The 21,410-nt window shown below is 43.9% G+C and overlaps 1 protein-coding gene across 2 annotated transcripts in view; it reads right to left on the bottom strand.

Moving 5' to 3' along the window:
* Positions 1-21,410, bottom strand: part of ESR1 (estrogen receptor 1) — a 415,900-nt gene that overhangs the window by 9,105 nt on the left and 385,385 nt on the right. For both annotated transcript variants that reach the window (XM_024996420.2, NM_001001443.1), the window contains 1 exon segment: positions 362-545. In XM_024996420.2, the coding sequence (XP_024852188.1) occupies positions 362-545 (184 nt within the window).

The raw sequence follows: 21,410 nt of genomic DNA, 5'->3' as shown, positions 1-21,410 counted from the left end.
AGTGTGCTCACAGACTGCCCATAACTGGCAGGGATAAAGTGAACAACCAAAGAACAACCCTTCCCCTGACCTGCACGCCGCACACTGTGCCCCCCGCGTAAGATGCTGCATGGGCTCCAAACTGAGCATGAGTTAGCGCTTCCCCTGCGAAGCCTTCTCTGACGCCCGCCCACACCCCAGACAGATTCGGGGCCTCTCTCCTCCATCCTCCCATGGTGTTCACGCTCGTCGTGGGCCCAGAACTGCCCCAAGTGTGTTATCTGTACGCAGGCGTCAGCCCTTCCTGGGCCTGCTGCCACACAGGGTTGGGGGCTGGATTCCCTTACATCTTTGCTGCGAGAGAAACCCAAGGAGGCCTCACCTCATGTGCCTGAAGTGAGAGAGGATGAGGAGGAGTTGGGCCAGACGCCGGTGCTGCTGCTGCAGAGTCAGGCCTGCTTTGGCCATCAGATGGATCAAGGTGTCTGTGATCTTGTCCAGGACGCGGTGGATGTGGTCCTTCTCTTCCAGAGACCTCAGAGTGCTGGACAGAAATGTGTACACTCCTGAATGTGCAGAGAAAGAGAGAGAGACTCAAAGCGGATAAGGGGTGATACTGAGACAGTGCCCCTCTGAAGCCCCCACCCTCCACGCCCAACCACTGAGAAGTGGAGGATCTGTTTGGTCCAGGCAACTATGCAAACTCCTCATGAATATACATGTCTGAGAGCATGTGTCTAGGAAACTCATGTCACCTCCTGTGTGTGAGCCAGTTTCCAGGGTTTGTCATCAAGATTTCCTAGAAAGGCTCTGCTTGCTTTGGGGCCGTGACAGTCATACCAGCCATCTCTTCTCTGACAGGCCTTTCGCCAGTGCTAACTATCCTGTTAACGCTGATGACAGCTCCAGGAAGGCAGCATTATCGCTCCATTTCACACGAAGAAACCAAAGTGCAAAAAAACTGTATTAACTTGTGGAGTGAACTCAACGGGACAGAGCAGAGTTGAGAATAACCCCAATGTGCCGACTCCACATCCAGTCTTATAATGGAAACTCTCAGAAGACACGTGACACCCTAGGTGAGATGCACAGAGTGAGTAAAAGGGATTTACTAAGTGATTGACAGGTAACATTTGCAGGTAGGACTTAATCTGCTGCTACACTTCAGGTCAGGCTTGGAGCCTTCGTACTTTTCAGGCTCAGCTGAAAGGTTTATGATAGGAAGGGCGAAAGGACCCTGGGAAGTGCTGTTTTTCATCGCCAAGTGCGCCCTCTTGCCTTTCTTCTGGTAGTAAACCCCTGCTCTTGGAGCCACAGGTAGTCTTCAGACTAAAATTAGACAATCGGGTCACTCGATTCCTTTGGATAGCATTAGCCTCGCACTGGAAAATCAGAGCTTTTTCTGAGCTTGTATATGGCTTCCTTGGTTAAGATGGTAAAGAATCAGCCTGCAATGTCGGAGACGTAGGTTTGATCCCTAGGTGGGGAAGATCCCCTGGAGAAGGGCATGGCAACCCACTCCAGTGGTCTTGCCTGGAGAATTCCATGGACTGAAGAGCCTGGTGGGCTACAGTCCACAGGGTTGCCAAGAGTTGGACGCAACTAAGCACAACAACAACAACAAATACGGAAGCTGTGGATGCAAATTCCTTCCTCTAGGGGGGAGGTGCTTGGAGGATGAGGATATGGGGCTTGTAAGTGCCACCTTCCCAGTAGGAGAGGCTCCCCCTGCTGAGTGGAGCCAAAAAACAACCGGCAGAGGTGATAGTTCCAGAGGTGATAGTTCCGTGGATGGGGGAGGGGGCGGGGAGGGAGGGGAGAAATCGCGGTTCCCCTCATAAGGTCCTCGTCCCTACTTCTTCCATCTGACCTTAAAGCTTCCATCATATCCTTTTAAACACACAGATCCATAAATTTCCTGTTTGCTTAAGACAGTGTGAGTTGGATTTCTGTGACTTGCAACTGAAAGAATCCAGACGCTTCAAGTTGGGAGTTCAGGAGACAAGGAAGGTGAGTGATAAGAGGTGAGAAGTATTGAAAGCAAACGGAAGGCAGGATGGAGCAGTCTTGTCTCGAGACTGCAGCGATGGATGCTCTATCAAGTGAGCACTGCAGAAGCCAACTTGTCCTGCTCAAAGCACAGCCCCTTGAAGGGAGCAGATGACGAAGGCAATGGCACCCCACTCCAATATTCTTGCCTGGAAAATCCCGTGGACAGAGGAGCCTGGTGGGCTGCAGTCCATGGGGTCGATAAGAGTCGGACACGACTGAGTGACTACACTTTCACTTTTCACTTTCATGCACTGGAGAAGGAAATGGCAACCCACTCCAGTGTTCTTGCCTGGAGAATCCCAGGGACGGGGGAGCCTGGTGGGCTGCCGTCTATGGGGTCGCACAGAGTCGGACACAACTGAAGTGACTTAGCATACATCTATTTAACAACATTATTTTCGGTCTTATTAGTCCACTGGCCCTCCCATAAATATATTTCTCCTTCTCCCCTCCCCCCATCCTCACTGGGTATTTTCAAGTTAAAGGCCCCCCAGTTTATGAATCCCCGACTCTGTGCTGGTGGCGCAGTGATGAGTTACTGCTCACGCCGCAGCCTGTAGGATGAAAATGGGGAAAACGCCCACACAGAGGAACTCATAGTAAACACAGTTGTAACTGCCCAGAATGGGAAACAGCTAATATTCAAAACAAATACAGCAACAACAAAACCAGAACGGCCAGGCTCCTGGCTTACAGGCTGTAGAATAATGTAGCTTTTGGTACCCGGAGGCGTTCTTGTCCAAAGGAAACAGAGCCCAGCATAAGTAAGCAGTGGACAGGCAGTGGGACGAGAAAGAAATTGCTGGATTACTTATGTTCCCTGTGGGCTTCTGATAGAGAAAGGTTGTGCTCATTAGAAAAAAGGGCACATGTCCAGTGCCTTGGGGTGGACCCGGAGGTAACGGGTGGCCAGGGAGGTGTGCACCAGTGGGTTGGGGGGCCCGGGACAGCCCCTGCTGAGCCCCACGGCCCTGCCTCTCCCTGCCCTTATGTCATCACACACACATTCTAGCCTGGTGTCTCTCAGAAGCCCTGCCGTCTGGCTGGAATATCCTGGGAACCTGCCCAGGCCACAGAGCTGACTGAATCCAACTTGGATGATGCATTTTCTACCAATTTCCTTTTTTTTTGTTGTTACCACCCAGGATGCTGGCCTCACTCACCAATCATCCCATTCTTGTTCAAGGAAACCACAGAACGGAGGAGCTTCCACGCCTCTGCACCTGCTCGTCCTGCTTGGGCACCCGGGGTGAGAGCGGCTGGTACAGAGCTGCGGACGTGTTGAGACCCCGCGTGGCACCCTCCCCTCGCCAGCGGAGGCCAGAGCCTCGGCACGCAGGCTCCTGGAAGTGCAGCCCACCTCCCACTGCTGGTTCCCCCTCCTGTACTCGTCCTCCCTCCAGCCTGCTCTCCCTGAGAAGTGTGCGTGCACTGTGCTAGGAGACAGGGATTCCAAGCCTTCTCTTAGGTGTTAATGTCGTAAGAGCAGCTACTGCCTGTGGAGGGTTGCTTTTCTTAACTGACTTTCCGGATACCTGCCATTCTCAGAACAAGCTTGTTTTTCTAGTCCTGCTTTGGCACCAACACAGCTTATCATCTCATCCTTGTCAGCAGATGCTTCCTAGCTGTGCGAATATACTTAGAAATAAACATACAGTCCTGCTGGAATGCCAATAATCGACAACAGCAGCCATCTTCTTTCTGGGCTTTTCTGGCAAGGAAAAAAAAAAAAAAAAAACAAGTGGTCCCAGTTTGTTATCTATTGCTCCTAAGGGGCCAGTGGAGAGAAACAACAGAAATCCTAATTCCCAGAAGGCTTCAGGTGCTCTGGCAAGAGCCAAACTAGGGCTTCTGGTACTTTTCTTACCCCAGGTGGTCCCTGCCACCCTGGACAGCTGTGCCACTGTTCCCAGCAGCACAGAGCCAGTGATCAGACAGTGCGGGCCTTCAGAAAGTCTTACAACAAGGCAGGCTTTTGCAACTCCCCAGGCTGCTCCAAATCCCCAAGATGGAAAAAACAATCTGTATGTCATTATCCAGGCTTGAAGCGCTGTTGGCAAATCCGAGCTTCTACGTATTCTGAATCCTGCGGCCAAACACTGGGAGTCTCGGGAAGACTCTATGGAGAAAAATCTGGTGGTAGAAAGGAAGGGGGAGCAGAAGCACCTGGACACCCGATAGAGAAGAGAGCTCAGCCTTTCTCTGGCTCTCACTGCCTCGAGCTTCTGCGCTCTCCTTCCTCCTCTTGCTCTGCTCAGACATTCTCTTCCTTCCTTCCTTCCTCTTTTCCACTCCGTCCCGCAGGAACACCCTTGTTGCCCCTTCATCACTTTCCCAGATGGTGCAGTCTTCTATTCGGGAAGCTGGAAGAATGCAGATATGGAGACGGCGGTGCACACCTGCACGTGGCTGTATCCAGAGGAAACACGAGCAGGACCCGGGGCCACATGCCCGGGCGCTGACCTCCACCGGGTGGGGGGCGCATCCAGCTGTTCTTGGAGAAGTGAGGAAGGAAGACGCTGATGCTTCAGAGCAAAGTCTTCAAGTAAGGCCACTTGTTTTTTCCTTTTCTTTTCCAGAAGGACGAATATGACAGTGGACCCTGGGAGGGTCCTTGTGTCCACAGCAGCTCGACCAGAAAAGCAAAGGGAACGGCTCAAAGGAAAAAAGAAACCCCCAGCTGTAAGTGGTCTAGACCTGAAAGCTGCTGCTCTGCTGGAATTAAAAAGGAACTTTTGGGGGGACTCAGCACATGAAGGACTCAGTGACTCCTCTGCAGATCAGACTCTTAGGTGTGCTGCTGCGCATGGCTCCCACAGTCAAACTGGTATGTTTGCTCTTAAGTGCCTTCTCAGTGGACAGTTTCACGAGTGCCACATTCGTTTTAGGCATCACGTCTGATGGCTGCTCCTCCTCCTGGCACTGTGGGTCCTGTGGTGGCTCGTGGTGGCTGAAGCTAGTTAGTGAGAAGGGCTGTGCTGGATATCCTACAATATGTGGGACAGTCCCACAGAATGAAGGACTTCTTTTCTCTTTCTTTTTTAAAGGGCAGATAATTTCATACTTAAAGTTAGAAATTCACTTCACCAAAATAGATACCATCCATCATTACAGATGCATTAACCATCAAAGATTTTGAGTTCCAGTTTCTTTGTGTGTGTGTATGTGAGTGTGTGTGTATGTTCTGTGGCAGAGTTTTCCTTTTTTAACATTTCTGATTAGAGGATAATTACTTTACACAACTGAGCACACACATGCACACATGCATAAAAGTGAAAGTGTTAGTCACTCAGACGTCTCCCACTCTCTGTGACCCCATGGACTATAGCCCACCAGGCTCCTCTGTCCATGGGATTCTCTAGGCAAGAATACTGGAGTGGGTTGCCATGCCCTCCTCCAGGGCATCTTCCTGACTCAGGAATTGGACCTATATCTCTTATGTCTCAGGCATTGGCAGGCAGTTTCTTTACCACTGGTGCCACCTGGGAAGCCCATGCATTATAAATACATGTAAGCATTTTACTACTTTATCAGTTTTTGTACTGTAGTCAAGCCTGGGCATCCGCATTGAAATATACAGCATTTTATTTTAAATTAGTTTAATATTATCCCTCCTTTATGACTATTTCGAAATTATCTGAAATTATATTTTTTAAAAAAGATATACATGTATAGACTATTATTTATTTCATTCTAGGCTAGTCAAAGGAATATGCATGTTTTATTGGACTGGTGTTGGTTCCTGGCAATTCCTTTTTTTTTTTTTTCCCTGCATTCAAGCTTAATTGTATATTTAATGGCTTTTTCCTTAAGCACAGTTTTATTTTATTTTTAAATTAATTTTTATTAGCATACAGTTGCTTTACAATGTTGTATTAGTTTCTGCTGTACAGCAAAGTGAAACAGATATACATACATCCCTTCTGTTTTGGGTTTCCTTCCCAGTTTCAGTCATCACAGAGCACTGCGCAGAGTTCCCTGTGCTATATAATAGGTTTTCATTTGAAGTTCCTGGCAATTCTAAGAGATTTATCTCCAGAGTTTGTGATTCCCAAGCATGGCTGTCTCTCAGTCTCTTCTGTGGGGTTTTCCAAGATGTGGCTGTTCAGGTTCCAGCCAAATCTGCTGACCAAAAGCTGGAATTTGAGCTCTTGTATCTGTGCTTCTTAAAAACTCCCCACTGAGGAGTCTGATGCCTAGCTAGGATTAAGAATCACATGATTACCATGATTTGCTCTTTTATGGCCACTACTATGTAAGCTCTTAGAAACACAGACTATATCTTCAGTGAAAAGTGTCTTATCCCAATGCTGAAACTACTTTGAGAATTTCCTTCCCAACTTCCTCGCCATGTTGTGGTCCCCTATGCTTCTTTCCCCTTTCTGGCTGGGTTGATTAGAATGGAGATAACTCTTAGGATGACCATGGAAGTCACCCAATTAATATTGCAGAGTCCTTGTACAACCACATGGAAGAAGGCTCTGGCACTAACCTATTCAAGCACCCAGTGATATTAAGTAAACAAGAACAAACCTTCATGTGTTTGCAACATTATACATTTTGGAGACTATTTGTTATAGTTGTTCTACTCTAAGGCAAGATGAGAAGTATTTTATGACTTACTGACTGTATCAATGAATAAACTGTATAAATCAGACAAAGTCCAAGTGATGCTTGGTACACCTCCTTTTGTTGCCATTTTCTGCATTCCTAAGGCCTTAGGTTGCATGAAACTGAAAGTGTTAGTCACTCAGTCAGGTCTGACTCTTTGCGATCCCGTGGACTGTAGCCCACCAGACTCCTTTGTCCATGGGATTCTCCAGGCAGGAATACTGGAGTGGGTTGCCATTTCCTTCTCTAGTGGATCTTCCCGACCCAGGAATCGAACCTGGGTCTCCTACATTGCAGGCAGATTCTTTACTGACTGAGCCACCAGGGAAGTCCTTAGGTTGCATAGTTATAAATTATAACAAAATGTGGCAATATAAATCATTTCTCTTCCCAAATGCCAATATTGCCACATTTTGTCATAGAAAGAATGATGTAGATTCTAGAACCACCTTATCATCTCCTGTCATGCTAACCATTCCTTCTGAATACTAACATAATTCATAGCAACCAATAAGTTCAAAGAATCAAGAGGGAAGCCCAGGATGTCAGAATGTTTAGTCATCATTCAAAGATGCTGCTCCCAACATTATTAAGGTTTCAAAGACTGCAGAGTACCATGCAGGAACTGACTTCTCATTTCATGAACTGAACAAAAAGAGTATTGCCTTGAGCAATATTTGTCTGGAGGCAGGAAACGTCCATCCTTCTAGCACTGTGTGATTATTTACTAAAAGGTGAAGAACTTTTCATAACTCCCAGTCCTTGAGCAAATGTTTACTATTACTCTAGTCTTTGTAAGATCACACACTCCTCCAATCATCGTCTAAGTGGTCTCATAGTGAGGTCTCACAGTGAAGATAAGTATTCTCGTCACAGCACAACAGGGACCACAGCAGTCCTTTCATTTTGGCATCGCTATAACACCCACAAGTAGTCCCGTGGCACAGATGACTATGAACTCATTCACGAATGATTCAGTGACATTTATCAATTTAGCGTAATTTTTAGTGAAATCTAATAGATATCCACTTATATGCCTTCAAGCTGACTCAAAGGACAAACCTCTAAATGATTTCAGGTGGTGAAACTGATGACTTGATTTAATTGACCTGAAAAGAAATCTCAAAAGTGTATTTAAAAAAAATTTTTTTAGGACTTTCCTGGTGGTCCAGTGGTTAAGAATTCACCATTGCAGGGAACATGGGTTCAATCCCTGATCCGGGAAGATCCTGCATGCCTCAGGGCAACTACACCTGTGCACCACAACAGTTGAGCCTATGCTCCAGAGCCCATGAGTCGTAACTACTGAGTCGATGTGCCGCAAGCGCTAAAGCCCTCGCCTAGAGCCTGTGCTCCTATGCACAGCAACGAAGACCTAGCACAGCCAAAATAAATACAATGTTAAAAGAAAAATAAAATAATTTTACTGGTATCCACGTGTCTCACTCCTATACATAAAATCACCGTCTTTACTTTTTGTAATAAATAGCCCCCTAGCTTTATACCTTTTAGGATGAAGCCATTATGAATCTATATTGCTGACCCAAGGATCAAAGCCCTGTCTCTTGCATTTCAGGCAGATTCTTTAGCATCTGAGCCATCAGGGAAGCCCTATGTTGCTTAGGGGCCTCCTTTTTGTTAGTTATGTCTGTAATATATGAAGAAACAGCCAGGTTTCTGATTTTCCTATTCCTCAGTCAATTACTACCTTTGTGAGATCAAGAAGAAGACAGTCAGAAGAGATAACTTGATGGAAAACGGGTGGCCTGTCTAATACAATGGAGTTTGTTCACCGGTTCCATGTGGAACTCCTAGTCCAGGTGAGCTGGCCTGGTCTCAAAAGGTCTTGAGGGTTTCTTTTTTTTTCCCCAGAAAACGTAGGTTAAAGCAGTCTGGATGGATTTGTTTCCCTGCATCTCACCTTTTCTCACTTGCCATTTCAAAGACAATGGAGCAATAGCACAGAGCTGGAAGCAGCTCTTTACACACATGGGGGCAGATTTATTTTCCAAAAATGATCACAATGATATCTCTCATCCAACATGGGTTTCCAGAATGTGATCTTGGCACTCCTGTCATGGAGATGTGTGAGTTATGCCCCTCCCTGGAGGCTGGGTGGACCCATGACTTGCTTGCAATCAATAGAATGGGATAGATGACAGTACCTGGCTTCCAAGGTACAATATGCTTGTCATATAAGGCATACAGCTTCTGCCTGTCAACTGACACTTGCTTCTGGAGCCCTCACTGCCTTCCTTGTAAGAGGCACAGTGCAACAGGCCACGAAGAAGCCAAGGCCACAGATAAGCACCACAGCTGACTGTTGGCTGATGCGCCAGCCAACAGCCAGCATCAGTAGGCAGTATGTGAGCAAAGACCTTTAAGATGTCTCTAGCCAATGACTATCAAATTACTGTTAGTGGATGACCCTCACCTGAGGCCCCAGACATGATGAAGAAGGAACAGTGCATGCCCTCTGTGCTCTATCCAAATCCATGATTGAGACAATCCAAACCCTTTTTTCTCTTCTCTTAGCCATTAAATTTTGAGGTGATTTATTCCACTGCAGCAGAGCACAGAGCACACCTGGGTGTCTGCACGAGACAGGCAAAGTAGAGACTAGACTCCTGATCTGGTACATCATGAAATGAGCCAGCATTTGAGTACTTCCGGCTCCACATGTGGAATCCTCCCAACTCCCGATGCCTCAACCCTGCCCTGAATCTCCACTCTGGTTAGTATAATGGTCAGGGCTTGAGCTCATCCTATCAGACGCTATGCACAGTTAACAAATTTCATAGGAGGTATTTACCCCTAACAACTGCCCAGCTGATGATCAAAATAAATGGATCTTCCCCTAATTGGCAACCTCATATATATCGGCACCCTACTTTCTTATCAGAGGAATTCCCAGGTGATGCTAGTGGTAAAGAATCCATCTACCAATGCAGGAGACATAAGAGACGTGGGTTCGATCCCTGGGTCAGGACGATCCTCTGGAGGAGAGCATGGCAAGAGAAGAGGACACTCAAATTCTCAGCTGCAGCATCCTTATCAGGTTGTAATAAATAGACCTTGTAGAGATTTGCCTAAAGGAGAGTTTTTACATTGAACAACTAGTCTATTTTATTTTATTTTTATTAAAAGCCGGTAGACCTTATAATGGAATGTGTTCTCTCTGCTTTGGCCCAGCGAAGAAGCTGAGAGCCAAATTTGTGGCCCACTCCTAGGAACTGTACAGATGGACTGCTGTGTGCTAATCTGACTCCTGAATTTATTATTTTCTTCACATTATTTCCCCTTTTTTCAGATTGTGTCAATTACTGCCTTCCTCATTTTGCATCACATGAAATTCAGTAGGCCATTTCAAATCCTTTGTGGAACAAAGGCAATACATAAACAAAATAAAGGACATGCCGCCCTCCTCTGTCAAAGCAATAAACAGGGTTAGTGTGAATACAAATGTTTATAAAACATCATTAAACATTCGTCTGACTTAACCGCAAAGCCAAAAAAAGGCGATATATGATCTAAGAATATACAGCACGTTGAATGCACATGTTCTTGTCATTCTGAGTTGAACAGCACTGTTTAAAAATCCTGTGATGATCTACGCTGGTCACTGTGAAGTGACACCTTCTTGTGTGATTGTAAAGGCCACCCCTTCTGGTTTGGGTTTGCATGTTTATCTTCAGAGCCACAGAGATGCAGATATATTCTCTCCCCTTTTCCTAGATAGAGAATGAAAATGGTGAAATGGCTGACACTTCTCACTGATTATTTTGAAAAAGATAATTACTGTCCAAAATTACTGTTTCAGAAAGATAAGTGGACATGTAGATGATACCTATTCTTCAGATGTATCAGTTCCATCATTTCAAGAGAGCTCTGCATTAGATGAAAATTGTGTTGAAAAAGTGTCTCATGACTGTGACAGGTCTGTCTCGTTTCTCCTTAACAGAGCCTTGTGAGAGGATGTATTACATCGTAAAAAAGGAGACACAGAATTCTAGAATTGTGGATTTAACTTAAGTTTCATGGTTTTTCGCACCATTTGGAGGAACAAAATCCTTTTAAAAGAGTGAGCTTCCTGTGAAACCTTCACATATAAACTGAATGAAGTCAAATCTCTCTGATTAAAGCAGAAGAAATGGGAAAGTGGAGACTAGAGGTTGGTCCCTCAGCCTCTCCCTCTCTGATTCATGCCCCGATCCTTTGATGACCGGAGGCTCCTTCTGACACACAGGGCTCGAGCAGAAGGTTTACAAACCACTGATCTCAGGACCATGAGAAGACAAGCCACAGACTGGAAGAAAATATTTGCAAAAGACACATCTACTAGAGGACTCTTAGCAAAACAAATAAGAACTTGAAACTCAAGAAAGAGAAAATCAATGACCCAATTAAAAACTGGGCAAAAGACCTGGACAGAGACCTCACCAAAGAAGAGATAGAAGATAGGCCAATAAAAAGATCCTTCACATCATATGTCAATTGTTGTTGCTGTCGTTCAGTCGCTCAGTTGTGTCCGCCACTTTGCAACCCCATGAACTGCAGCATGCCAGGCTTCCCTGTCCTTCACTATCTCCAAGAGGTTGCTCAAACTCATGTCCATTGAGTCGGTGACCCAGCATCAGGGTCTTTTCCAATGAGTCAGCTCTTCACATCAGGTAGAGAATTGATGAGAACAACAGGGAGATGCACCTACACACCTATTAGAAGGACCAAAATCTAAATGCCGACACAGCAAATGCTGGCGAGGATGCGGAGTAGCAGAAACTCTCACTCATGGCTGGAAGAGATGAAAAATGGTGTAGCCACTTTGGAAGACAATTTGGCCAATTTTTACTAAACATACTCTTTGTATATAAGCCATCAATCATGCTCCTTGATAGTTACCAAAATGAGTTGAACATTTATGTCTACACAAAACCTTCATGTGGACATTTATGGCACCATTACCCATAACTGCCAAAGCTTGGAAGCAAGATGTCCTATAGTAGGTAAGTGGATTTGAAAGTGAAGTCCCTCAGTCGTGTCCGACTCTTTGTGACCCCATGGACTGTAGTCTACCAGGCTCCTCCCTCCATGGGATTCTCCAGGCAAGAATACTGGAGTGGGTTGCCATTTCCTTCTCCAGGGGATCTTCCTGACCCAGGGATCGAACCTGCGTCTCCCACATTCCAGGCAGACACTTTAACCTCTGAGCCACCAGGGAAGGTAAGTGGATACACTGTGGTAAATCCAGACAATGGAAGATTATTCAGGGCTATAAAGAAATGAGCTATCAAGGCATCAAAAGACATGGAAGAATCTTAAATTCATATTACTACGTGTAAGAAGATAATCTGAAAAGACTACATAATGTATGATTCCAACTATATGACATTCTGCAAAAGATGAAACTAAGAAGATAGTAAAAGATATCAGTGGTTTATAGGAGTTATGGAAATGGGTGGGATGAATAGAGCACAGAGGATTTTTAGGGCAGAATGTCCTCAATGTCTTAAATATCATACAATATGGAGACCACTCCGTACATTACTGTACTGAAGGATACATGTCATTTTACATTTTTCAAAACCCACAGAATGCAGAACACCAAGCACATGCATGTGAAAGGGACCCTTAAATTAAACTACAAGCTTTAGGTGATAAAGGTATGTAAACATAAGTTTATCAATTCAAACAAATCATTGATACATCTCTGGTATGGGATTTTGATAGTGAAGGCAGCTGGGGGTGGGGTGGGGATGGGGTTACATGGGGAATCTGTACCTTCCCCCAGCTTTGCTATGAACCGAAAACTGCTCTAAAAAATAAATTTTACAAAAAAATATTTTTATTAATTTTTAAAATTGAAGTATAGTTGATTTATAATGTTATGCCAATCTCTGCTGCACAGCAAAGTGACTCAGGTAAACACATATAGACATTCTTTAAATAAAGAAATATTTTTATTAATTTTTAAAATTGAAGTATAGTTGATTTATAATGTTATGCCAATCTCTGCTGCACAGCAAAGTGACTCAGGTAAACACATATAGACATTCTTTAAATAAAGAAATATTTTTATTAATTTTTAAAATTGAAGTATAGTTGATTTACAATGTTATGCCAATCTCTGCTGCACAGCAAATTGACTCAGATAAACAAATATAGATGTTCTTTAAATATTTTTTTCTTTTCTTTCTATATTTTTTTCTTGGTCTGCACTGCACAGCATGTGGGATCTTAGTTCCCTGATCAGAGATGGAACCCATGACCTTTGTGTTAGAAGCGGGAAGTCTTAACCACTGGACGACCAAAAAGAAATTATTTTTAATGTAAAAAGGCCCCCTACTGATCCACTCATTATTTTACTTGCTGGGAAACAAAGGTTCAGAGAGCTGGGGCTGGTGGATGCTGCTGCTGGGGGGTTTTTCAGATAGAACATAAGGCTGGACTTGCCAGAGGTCACCCTGTGGGTATAAATGGCAAAGCTGGAACTAACACTCCAATACTCCTCATTCCCAGCCAGTGGTCAAAGGCCACACAAAGAATTTCCTAACTTCCAGTTTGTGAAAAACTGGAAATGACTGCCAACAACAGTCTCGCCTCCAGAGATACTTGAGAAAACTAACAATTCCCCTGGGATGATTTAGGAGCACTCCAGAATTTCAAAACATTAGGTGCAAGATGGCTGAGCAGAGGTGCTGATGGACTGAGGCCTCTGCCTCTTTAATTACGAATGTTTATCAAGATGTTACCAACGGTCACCTTTGTGTGGTGAAACGGATTACTTGGGAGATTATTTTTCTTGGTGGCTTTTCTGTATTTTCCAAGTTCCCTGCCTTGGGCATGCATGCCTTTCATAATCTGGTGAAAGAAAATGCTATTGCAAATACAAAATCAAAGTGTCTTTCACTTCCATTATTTCACAAGCTTTGCCAATGCCTGGACTGATGGGAGGGAAACCCAAGCTGATGAATGGATCTCCCAAGGACTAAGGAGCTTGCTGTAGAGACATTCCTTGTTACTATTTTCATAATATTTCTATCATCGGTAAGGCTGTTCATGTTTCTGAAACTTCTAAGTTTGCCATTTTGGCAGAAAATGGAACTAACAAATTTGTTACTAAAGCTTCTGAGAAAAATTTTCTTAGTTGGAAATACCTCCAACATGTCATCAGTAACCTGAGTTACTTATCTAAGTACAAAAAAAGATTAGCCTCAAAAGACTGGTAGCCCATCTTCCTCCAGGATTGGCAAGCTAAATTGCAAAGGAAGCAGAGCATTAAGGTCTTACTAGAAGGAGCTGAGTGCCTGGCTTTCACTGAGTGTGAAGGTTATATTCTCCCACTTAAAGAGTAACATCTGCTCTACCAAAATAAGTAAGAGCAGATGCTTCGCCATCTAGATGAAGATGAATTTTGCATTCTGGATTGAATTTATCAGTACTGTTGCTGCCAATTTTAAAGACTAAACAAATTGTTGCTGCCAGTGCCCCCTCCTGCAGTCATGCTTAGCTCCTTGGTCCAACAGCCCATTATCTGACTGCTTCCAGTTGTAAGAACTGGAGACTAGATTACACTTAGTCCTTGGGATCCATGAGATCAGACAGGGCATTCCTGGAACCAGCAGTTTCTTGATCACTAGAGAAGGGCACAGCTAGAGGGGCTTTCCTGGTGGCCTAGATGGTAAAGAAACTGCCTGCAATGCGGGAGACCTGGGTTTGATCCCTGGGTTGGGAAGATCCCCTGGAGGAGGGCATGGCAACCCACTCTGTATTCTTACTTGGAGAATCTCCATAGACAGAGGAGCCTGGCAGGCTACAGTCCATGGAGTTGCAAAGAGTCGGACACAACTGAGCAACTAAGCACAGAGCAGCCGCGGGGTCACATGGTAAGCTGTTCGTCCGAGCTGGTTATTGACAAGGAAAAGTCATGTCAATCACACAAACCCAGAACCCAGAGCACATGAAAGCTTTGGGAGACCAGGTTCTCCTTCCAGAGATGAGATTTTAAAGGGAGGTTAAACTTACAGCCATTCAACCTCTTGGCTCTCTGTTTGTAAATATCCCTCAATAAAAACAGTGGCAAAGGGATCAAAGACAGAAGGTAAGAAACTAAATGCCAGCCCTCTGTGCATCCTGACTGCCTGGAATAAGAGCAGTTCACCAGCACAGTGTCTGTGCAAGTCATAAAATTGAAAAATGATGTAACAAACAACTACATACATAATAGATTGTAAAATATGACCACATTCTCTGATACGATAAATTGCTTCAAAAGGAGTGAGCTTGGGGTGTTTGCAATATGACGTTTATAATATGCTCTGTGTAGAAACTCCTGCCTGGGGGTTTTCACAGCTGAGGGCAGTAGCTTGAGGGGAGCAAGCTGTCTACTGTCTTTGCTGTTCCAGGAGATACCCCACTTCTGTCTTCTGCATACATGATAAGGTTACATTTATATAAATGTGTAATTTAATAAAGCTTTCTGGGCAGTAGGCAATATGTATGAAAAGATTTAATGAACCTTATACTCTTCTACTAATGCCAAAGAAGCTGAATGGTTCTATGAAGATCTACAAGACCTTCCAGAACTAATATCAAAAAAGATGTCCTTTTCATCATAGAGGACTGGAATGCAAAAGTAGGAGGTCAAGAGGTACCTGGTATAACAGGGAAGTTTGGCCTTGGAGTACAAAATGAAGAAGGGAAGGCTAACAGAGTTTTGCCAAGAGAACACATTGGTCATAGTGAACACCCTCTTCCAACAACACAAGAGAAGACTCTACACATGGCCATCACCAGATGGTCAATACCGGAATCAGACTGGTCATGTTCTTTGTAGCCAAAGATGGAGAAGCTCTATACAGTCAGCCAAAACAAGATCTGGAGCTTTCTGTAGCTCAGATCTTGAACTCCTTATGGTCAAATTCAGACTTAAGTTGAAGAAAGTAGGGAAAACCACTAGACCATTCAGGTATGACCTAAATCAAATCCCTTCCAATTATACAGTGGCAGTGACAAATAGATACAAGGGATTATTAGATCTGAAAGACAGAGTGCCTGAAGAATTATGGACAGAGGTTCGTGACATTGTACAGGAGACAGGGATCAAGACCACCCCCAAGAAAAAGAAAGGCAAAAAGGCAAATGGATTGTCTGAGGAGGCCTTACAAATAGCCAAGAAAAGAAGAGAAGCTAAAGGCAAAGGAAAAAAGGAAAGATATACCTAGCCATCTGAATGCAGAGTTCCAAAGAATAGCAAGCAGACATAAGAAAGCCTTCCTCATCAATTAATGCAAAGAAATAGAGGAAAACAATAGAATGGGAAAGACTAGAGATCTCTTCAAGAAAATTAGAGATACCAAGGGAACGTGTCATGCAAAGATGGGCTCGATACAGGACAGAAATGGTATGGACCCAACAGAAGCAGAAGATATTAAGAAGAGGTGGCAAGAATACACAGAAGAACTATACAAAAAAGATCTTCATGACCCAGATAATCATAATCACCTAAAGCCAGACATCCTGGAATGTAATGTTAAGTAGGCCTTAGGAAGCATCACTACTCAGAAAGCTAGCAGAGGTGATGGAATTCCAGTTGAGCTCTTTCAAATCCTAAAAGATGATGCTGTGAAAGTGCTGCACTCAATATGCCAGCAAATTTGGAAAACTCAGCAGTGGCCACAGGACTGAAAAAGCTCAGTTTTCATTCCAATCCCAAAGAAAGGCAATGCCAAAGAATGCTCAAACTACCGCACAATTGCACTCATCTCACACGCTAGTAAAGTAATGCTCAAAATTCTCCAACCCAGGCTTCAACAAATACATGAACCATGAACTTCCAGATGTTCAAGCTGGATTTAGAAAAGGCAAAGGAACCAGAGATCAAATTGTCAACATCTGTTGGATCACAGAAAATGAAAGCAAGCTCTAGAAAAACATCTATTTCTGCTTTATTGACTATGCCAAAGCCTTTGACTATGTGGATCACAACAAACTGTGGAAAATTCTTAAAGCGATGGGAATATCAGACCACCTGACCTGCCTCAAGAAATCTTTATGCAGATCAAGAAGCAACAGTTAGAACCAGACATCATACAACAGACTAGTTCCAAATATGGAAAGGAGTACATCAAGGCTGTATATTGTCACCCTGCTTATTTAACTCATATGCAGAGTACATCATGTGAAATGCCAGGCTGGATGAAGCACAAGCTGGAATGAAGATTGCCGGGAGAAATATCAGTAACCTCAGATACGCAGATGACACCACCCTTATGGCAGAAAGTGAAGAAAAACTAAAGAGCCTCTTGATGAGAGTGAAAAAGCTGGCTTAAACTCAACATTCAAAATACTAAGATCATGGCATCTGGTCCCATCACTTCATGGCAAATATATGAGGAAACAGTGGAAACGGTGACAAATTTTACTTTCTTGGGCTCCAAAATCACTGCATATGGTGACCACAGCCATGAAACTAAAAGAAGCTTGCTCCTTGGAAGAAAAGCTATGACCAACCTAGACAGCATATTAAAAAGCAGAGACATTACTTTGCTAACAAAGGTCCATCTAGTCAAAACTAGGGTTTCTCCAGTAGTCATGTATTGTGAAAGTTGGACCATAAAGAAAGCTAAGCAGTGTAGAATTGATGCTTTTGACCTGTGGTGTTGCAGAAGACTCTTGAGAGTTCCTTGGACTACAAAGGAGATAAAACCAGTCATCCTGAAGAAAACCAGTCCTGAATATTCATTGGAAGGACTGATGCTGAAGCTGAAGTTCCTACACTTTGGCCATGGGGTGTGAAGAACTGACTCAATGGAAAAGACCCTGATGCTGGGAAAGACTGAAGGCAGAAGGATAAGGGGACAAGAGAGGAAGAGATGGCTGGATGGCATCACTGACTCGATGGACATGAGTTTGAGCAAGTTCTGGGAGTTGGTGATGGGCAGGGAAGCCTGGTGTGCTGCAGTCCATGGGCTTGCAAAGAGTCTGACACGCCTCAGTGGCTAAACTGAATTGAAGGGGTCTTCCTCACGTACGGATTGAACCTTCATTTCCTGCATTGGCAGGAAGGTTGTTTACCGCTTATCTACCAGAGAAACGCAAGCTAGTATATGTGTGGTGCTGTCACTTCAGTTGTGTCCGATTCTGTGCCTCTGTGCGACTGACCCTAAGGACTATAGCCTGCCAGGCTCCTCTGTCCATGAAATTCTCCAGGCAAAAATGCTGGAATGAGTTGCCATGCCCTCCTCCAAAGGATCTTCCCAACCCAGGAGTCGAAACCACATCTCTTACTTCTCCTGCATTGGCAGGCAGATTCTTTACCACTAGCGCCATCTGGGCAGACCCTAATATATAGTAGCTTATAAATCACTGAAAGTGAACGTGTTAGTCTCTCAGCCATGTATGACTCTTTGGGACCCTGTGGACTGTAGCCTGCCATGCTGCTCTGTCCATGGAATTCCCTAGGCAAGAATACTAGAGTTGGTTGCCATTTCCATCTCCAGGAGATCTCTGTCTTTATTTCATTAGAAGAAAAATGGAAAGAAAAGTAGATATAAAGTTAAAAACTCAGAGAAATTAGAACTGAGGCAACCCTCAAGCTACCCCAACATACAAAAGTAGCCATCCACTCCCTGCAGGAAAGAGTAACCATCCACTTCCTTCAGGAAAGAGTAGCCACCTACTCCCTGCAGGAAATCACTGAAGAAAGCTGAGGCTGATGCAGTGTTCAAGGACCAGGACTCCAAAGAAGAGCAGAGAGTTTGTTTTTCCATCTTTCTTTCAAATCAAGTGAAGCAGGTGGATGTAACCCATGCATGAACGTCAAGGCCCAGAGGTAGGTCTTCCAACTAAGTGTAGGGATGTCTGGTTTAGACTGAAAACTTTATAGTCTGGATTTCCATAGAAAGATTTAAGGAAACATGTATATTCCATTTTGGCTTTTACTTGTTCAGTGAGTAACATGTAGGGAAAGAAAACTCTACTAAAAAACAATACTGCATTTTCCTTCTGAGCTCAATAAATGAGTAGGGGTTTATTGTTGTTTCCTCATGGTTTCCCTCAGTTCAAGTGTTGACACACTTTTAGATTTACAGTTCAGTGTTCCAGGCATGAGGGCAGACAGAGGACACTTAAGGCCCTTCCAAATATAGGGCCTGAGTGTAATTCTCATCCTATGATTAGAACAGGGAGATCCTGAACACCAAAATCCCTGTACAGTATTAGGTTACATAATGTTTTCCCTATTAAAAGTAACAGACTATATTAGTAATGATGATATTAGCTCATGTTTTAAAGCTATCTTGTTATATCATAACAAACCTATAGGGTTAATAGGACTGTTTAGAATTTTTATGCCTTTTTAAAAATATTTATTTATTTGGCTGCACTGGGTCTTATTTGAAGCATGCTAACTCTCAGTTGCAGCATGTAGGATCTAGGTCTCTGACCAGGGGTCAAACCTGGGCCCTCTGCATTGGGAGTGCAGGGTCTTAGCCACTGGACCACCAGGGAAGCTCCTGGAATTATTATACATATTTTATAGTTGAGGCAACCAAGGAAGAGCAGTCCAGTGGCTTCATGTTAGTTTAATGACGCAGCCGGAAGTCCCCCCAACCCCATGCCTTTCTTCTGCCGCTAGCCAAGTCCAACTCAATCTAAAGCTGAAGCCTCCTTCTTAGGTAAGGACCCTGCTATCTGTGTCTGCATCACTCTGCTTCCTTTCATCATGACATCCCCTTATCTCCTGACATGGAAATGATCTGTTAACTGCCTGTGTCCCTGCCCAAACCAGCCTGTGAAAGACAGGCCCACAATTTCTGTCCCCAGTGCTAAGCACCCTTTTGAGCAGTTTTCCCTCATGGTTTGCAAACTGGTTCATTTTAAAATATACCAGAGAACCAGTTTAATTAGGTAACATTTTTTATCTATAGCAGTAGTTTTCAAACTAATTTCCACACACCTCTGAGAATTAAATGTGGATTCTCAAAGGTACTAAATTGCCTCTTAGCCTTTTAAAATTGTGTCCGATTAGAGACACCAAGGGAACATTTCATGAAAAGATGGGCACAATCAAGGAGAGAAACGGTATGGTCCTAACAGAAGTAGAAGATATTAAGAAGAGGTGACAAGAAAACACAGAAAAAATATACAAATGACCTAGATAAGCATGATGACGTGATCACTCACCTAGAGACAGACATCCTGGAATGTAAAGTCAAGTGGGCTTTAGTAAGCATCACTACAAACAAAGCTAATGGAAGTGATGGAATTCCAGTTGAGCTATTTCAAATCCTAAAAGATGATGCTGTGAAAGTGCTGCACTCAATATGCCAGCAAATTTGGAAAACTCAGCAGTGGCCACAGGACTGAAAAAGCTCAGTTTTCATTCCAATCCCAAAGACAGGCAATGCCAAAGAATGCTCAAACTACCGCACAATTGCACTCGTCTCACACACTAGCAAAGTAATGCTCAAAATTCTCCAAGCCAGGCTTCAACAGTACATGAACTGAGAACTTCCAGATGTTCAAGCTGGATTTAGAAAAGGCAGAGGAACCAGAGATCAAATTGCCAACATCCGTTGGATCATAGAAAAAGCAAAAGAATTCCAGAAAAACATCTATTTCTACAAATGCCAAAGCCTTTGACTGTGTGGATCACAACAAACTGTGGAAAATTCTTCAAGAGACAGGAATACCAGACCACCTTATGTGCCTCTGGAGAAATCTGTATACAGGTCAAGAAGCAACAGTTAGAACTGGACATAGACTGGTTCCAAATTGGGAGAGGAGTATGTTAAGATGTATATTGTCACCCTGCTTCTTTAACTTATACGCAGAATACATCATGCGAAATGCCGGGCTGGATGAAACACAAGCTGGAATCAAGATTGTCGGGAGAAATATCCATAACCTCAGATATGCAGATGACACCACCCTTATGGCAGAAAGTGAAGAGGAAGTGAGTCTCCTGATGAAAGTAAAAGAGGAGAGTGAAAAAGCTGGCTTGAAACTCAACATTTAAAAAAACTAAGATCGTGGCATCCGGTCCTATCACTTCATGGCAAATAGATGGAGAAAAAAAATGGAAAAAATGACAGACTATTTTCTTGGGCTCCAAAATCACTGCAGATGGTGACTGAGTCATGAAATTAAAAGACACTTGCTCCTTGGAAGAAAAGCTATGACCAACCTAGACAGCATATTAAAAAGCAGAGACATTACTTTGTCAACAAAGGTCCATCTAGTCAAAGCTAGGGCTTTTCCAGTAGTCATGTATTGATGTGAAAGTTGGACCATAAAGAAAGCTGAGTGCCAAAGAATTGATGCTTTTGAACTGTGGTGTTGCAGAAGACTCTTGAGAGTCCCTTGGACTGCAAGGAGATCAAACCAGTCAATCCTGAAGAAAATCAGTCCTGAATATTCATTGGAAGTACTGATGCTGAAGCTCCAACACTTTGGCCACAGGATGTGAAGAACTAACTCATTTGAAAAGACCCTGATGCTGAGAAAGATTGAATGCAGGAGGAGAAGGGGACAAGAGAGGATGAGATGGTTGGATGGCATCACCAACTCGATGGACATGAGTTTGAGCTTGCACCAGGCATTGGTGATGAATAGGGAAGCTTGGTATGCTGCAGTCCATTAGGTTGCAAAGAGTCAGACACAAATGAATGACTGAACTGAAGAACAACATGGTTACAGTTTTTGTATTTGGCGAGTCTACAAACTGACCTATGATGTGCCAGGCGGGCATAGTTTCAATAGTCACAGCA

This window comes from Bos taurus, chromosome 9 (assembly GCF_002263795.3).
Source record: "Bos taurus isolate L1 Dominette 01449 registration number 42190680 breed Hereford chromosome 9, ARS-UCD2.0, whole genome shotgun sequence".
Taxonomy (NCBI): Eukaryota; Metazoa; Chordata; class Mammalia; order Artiodactyla; family Bovidae; genus Bos; species Bos taurus.
Note: the sequence above shows the minus strand (reverse complement) of the source record. Positions and strands in the feature narration are given on the sequence as shown.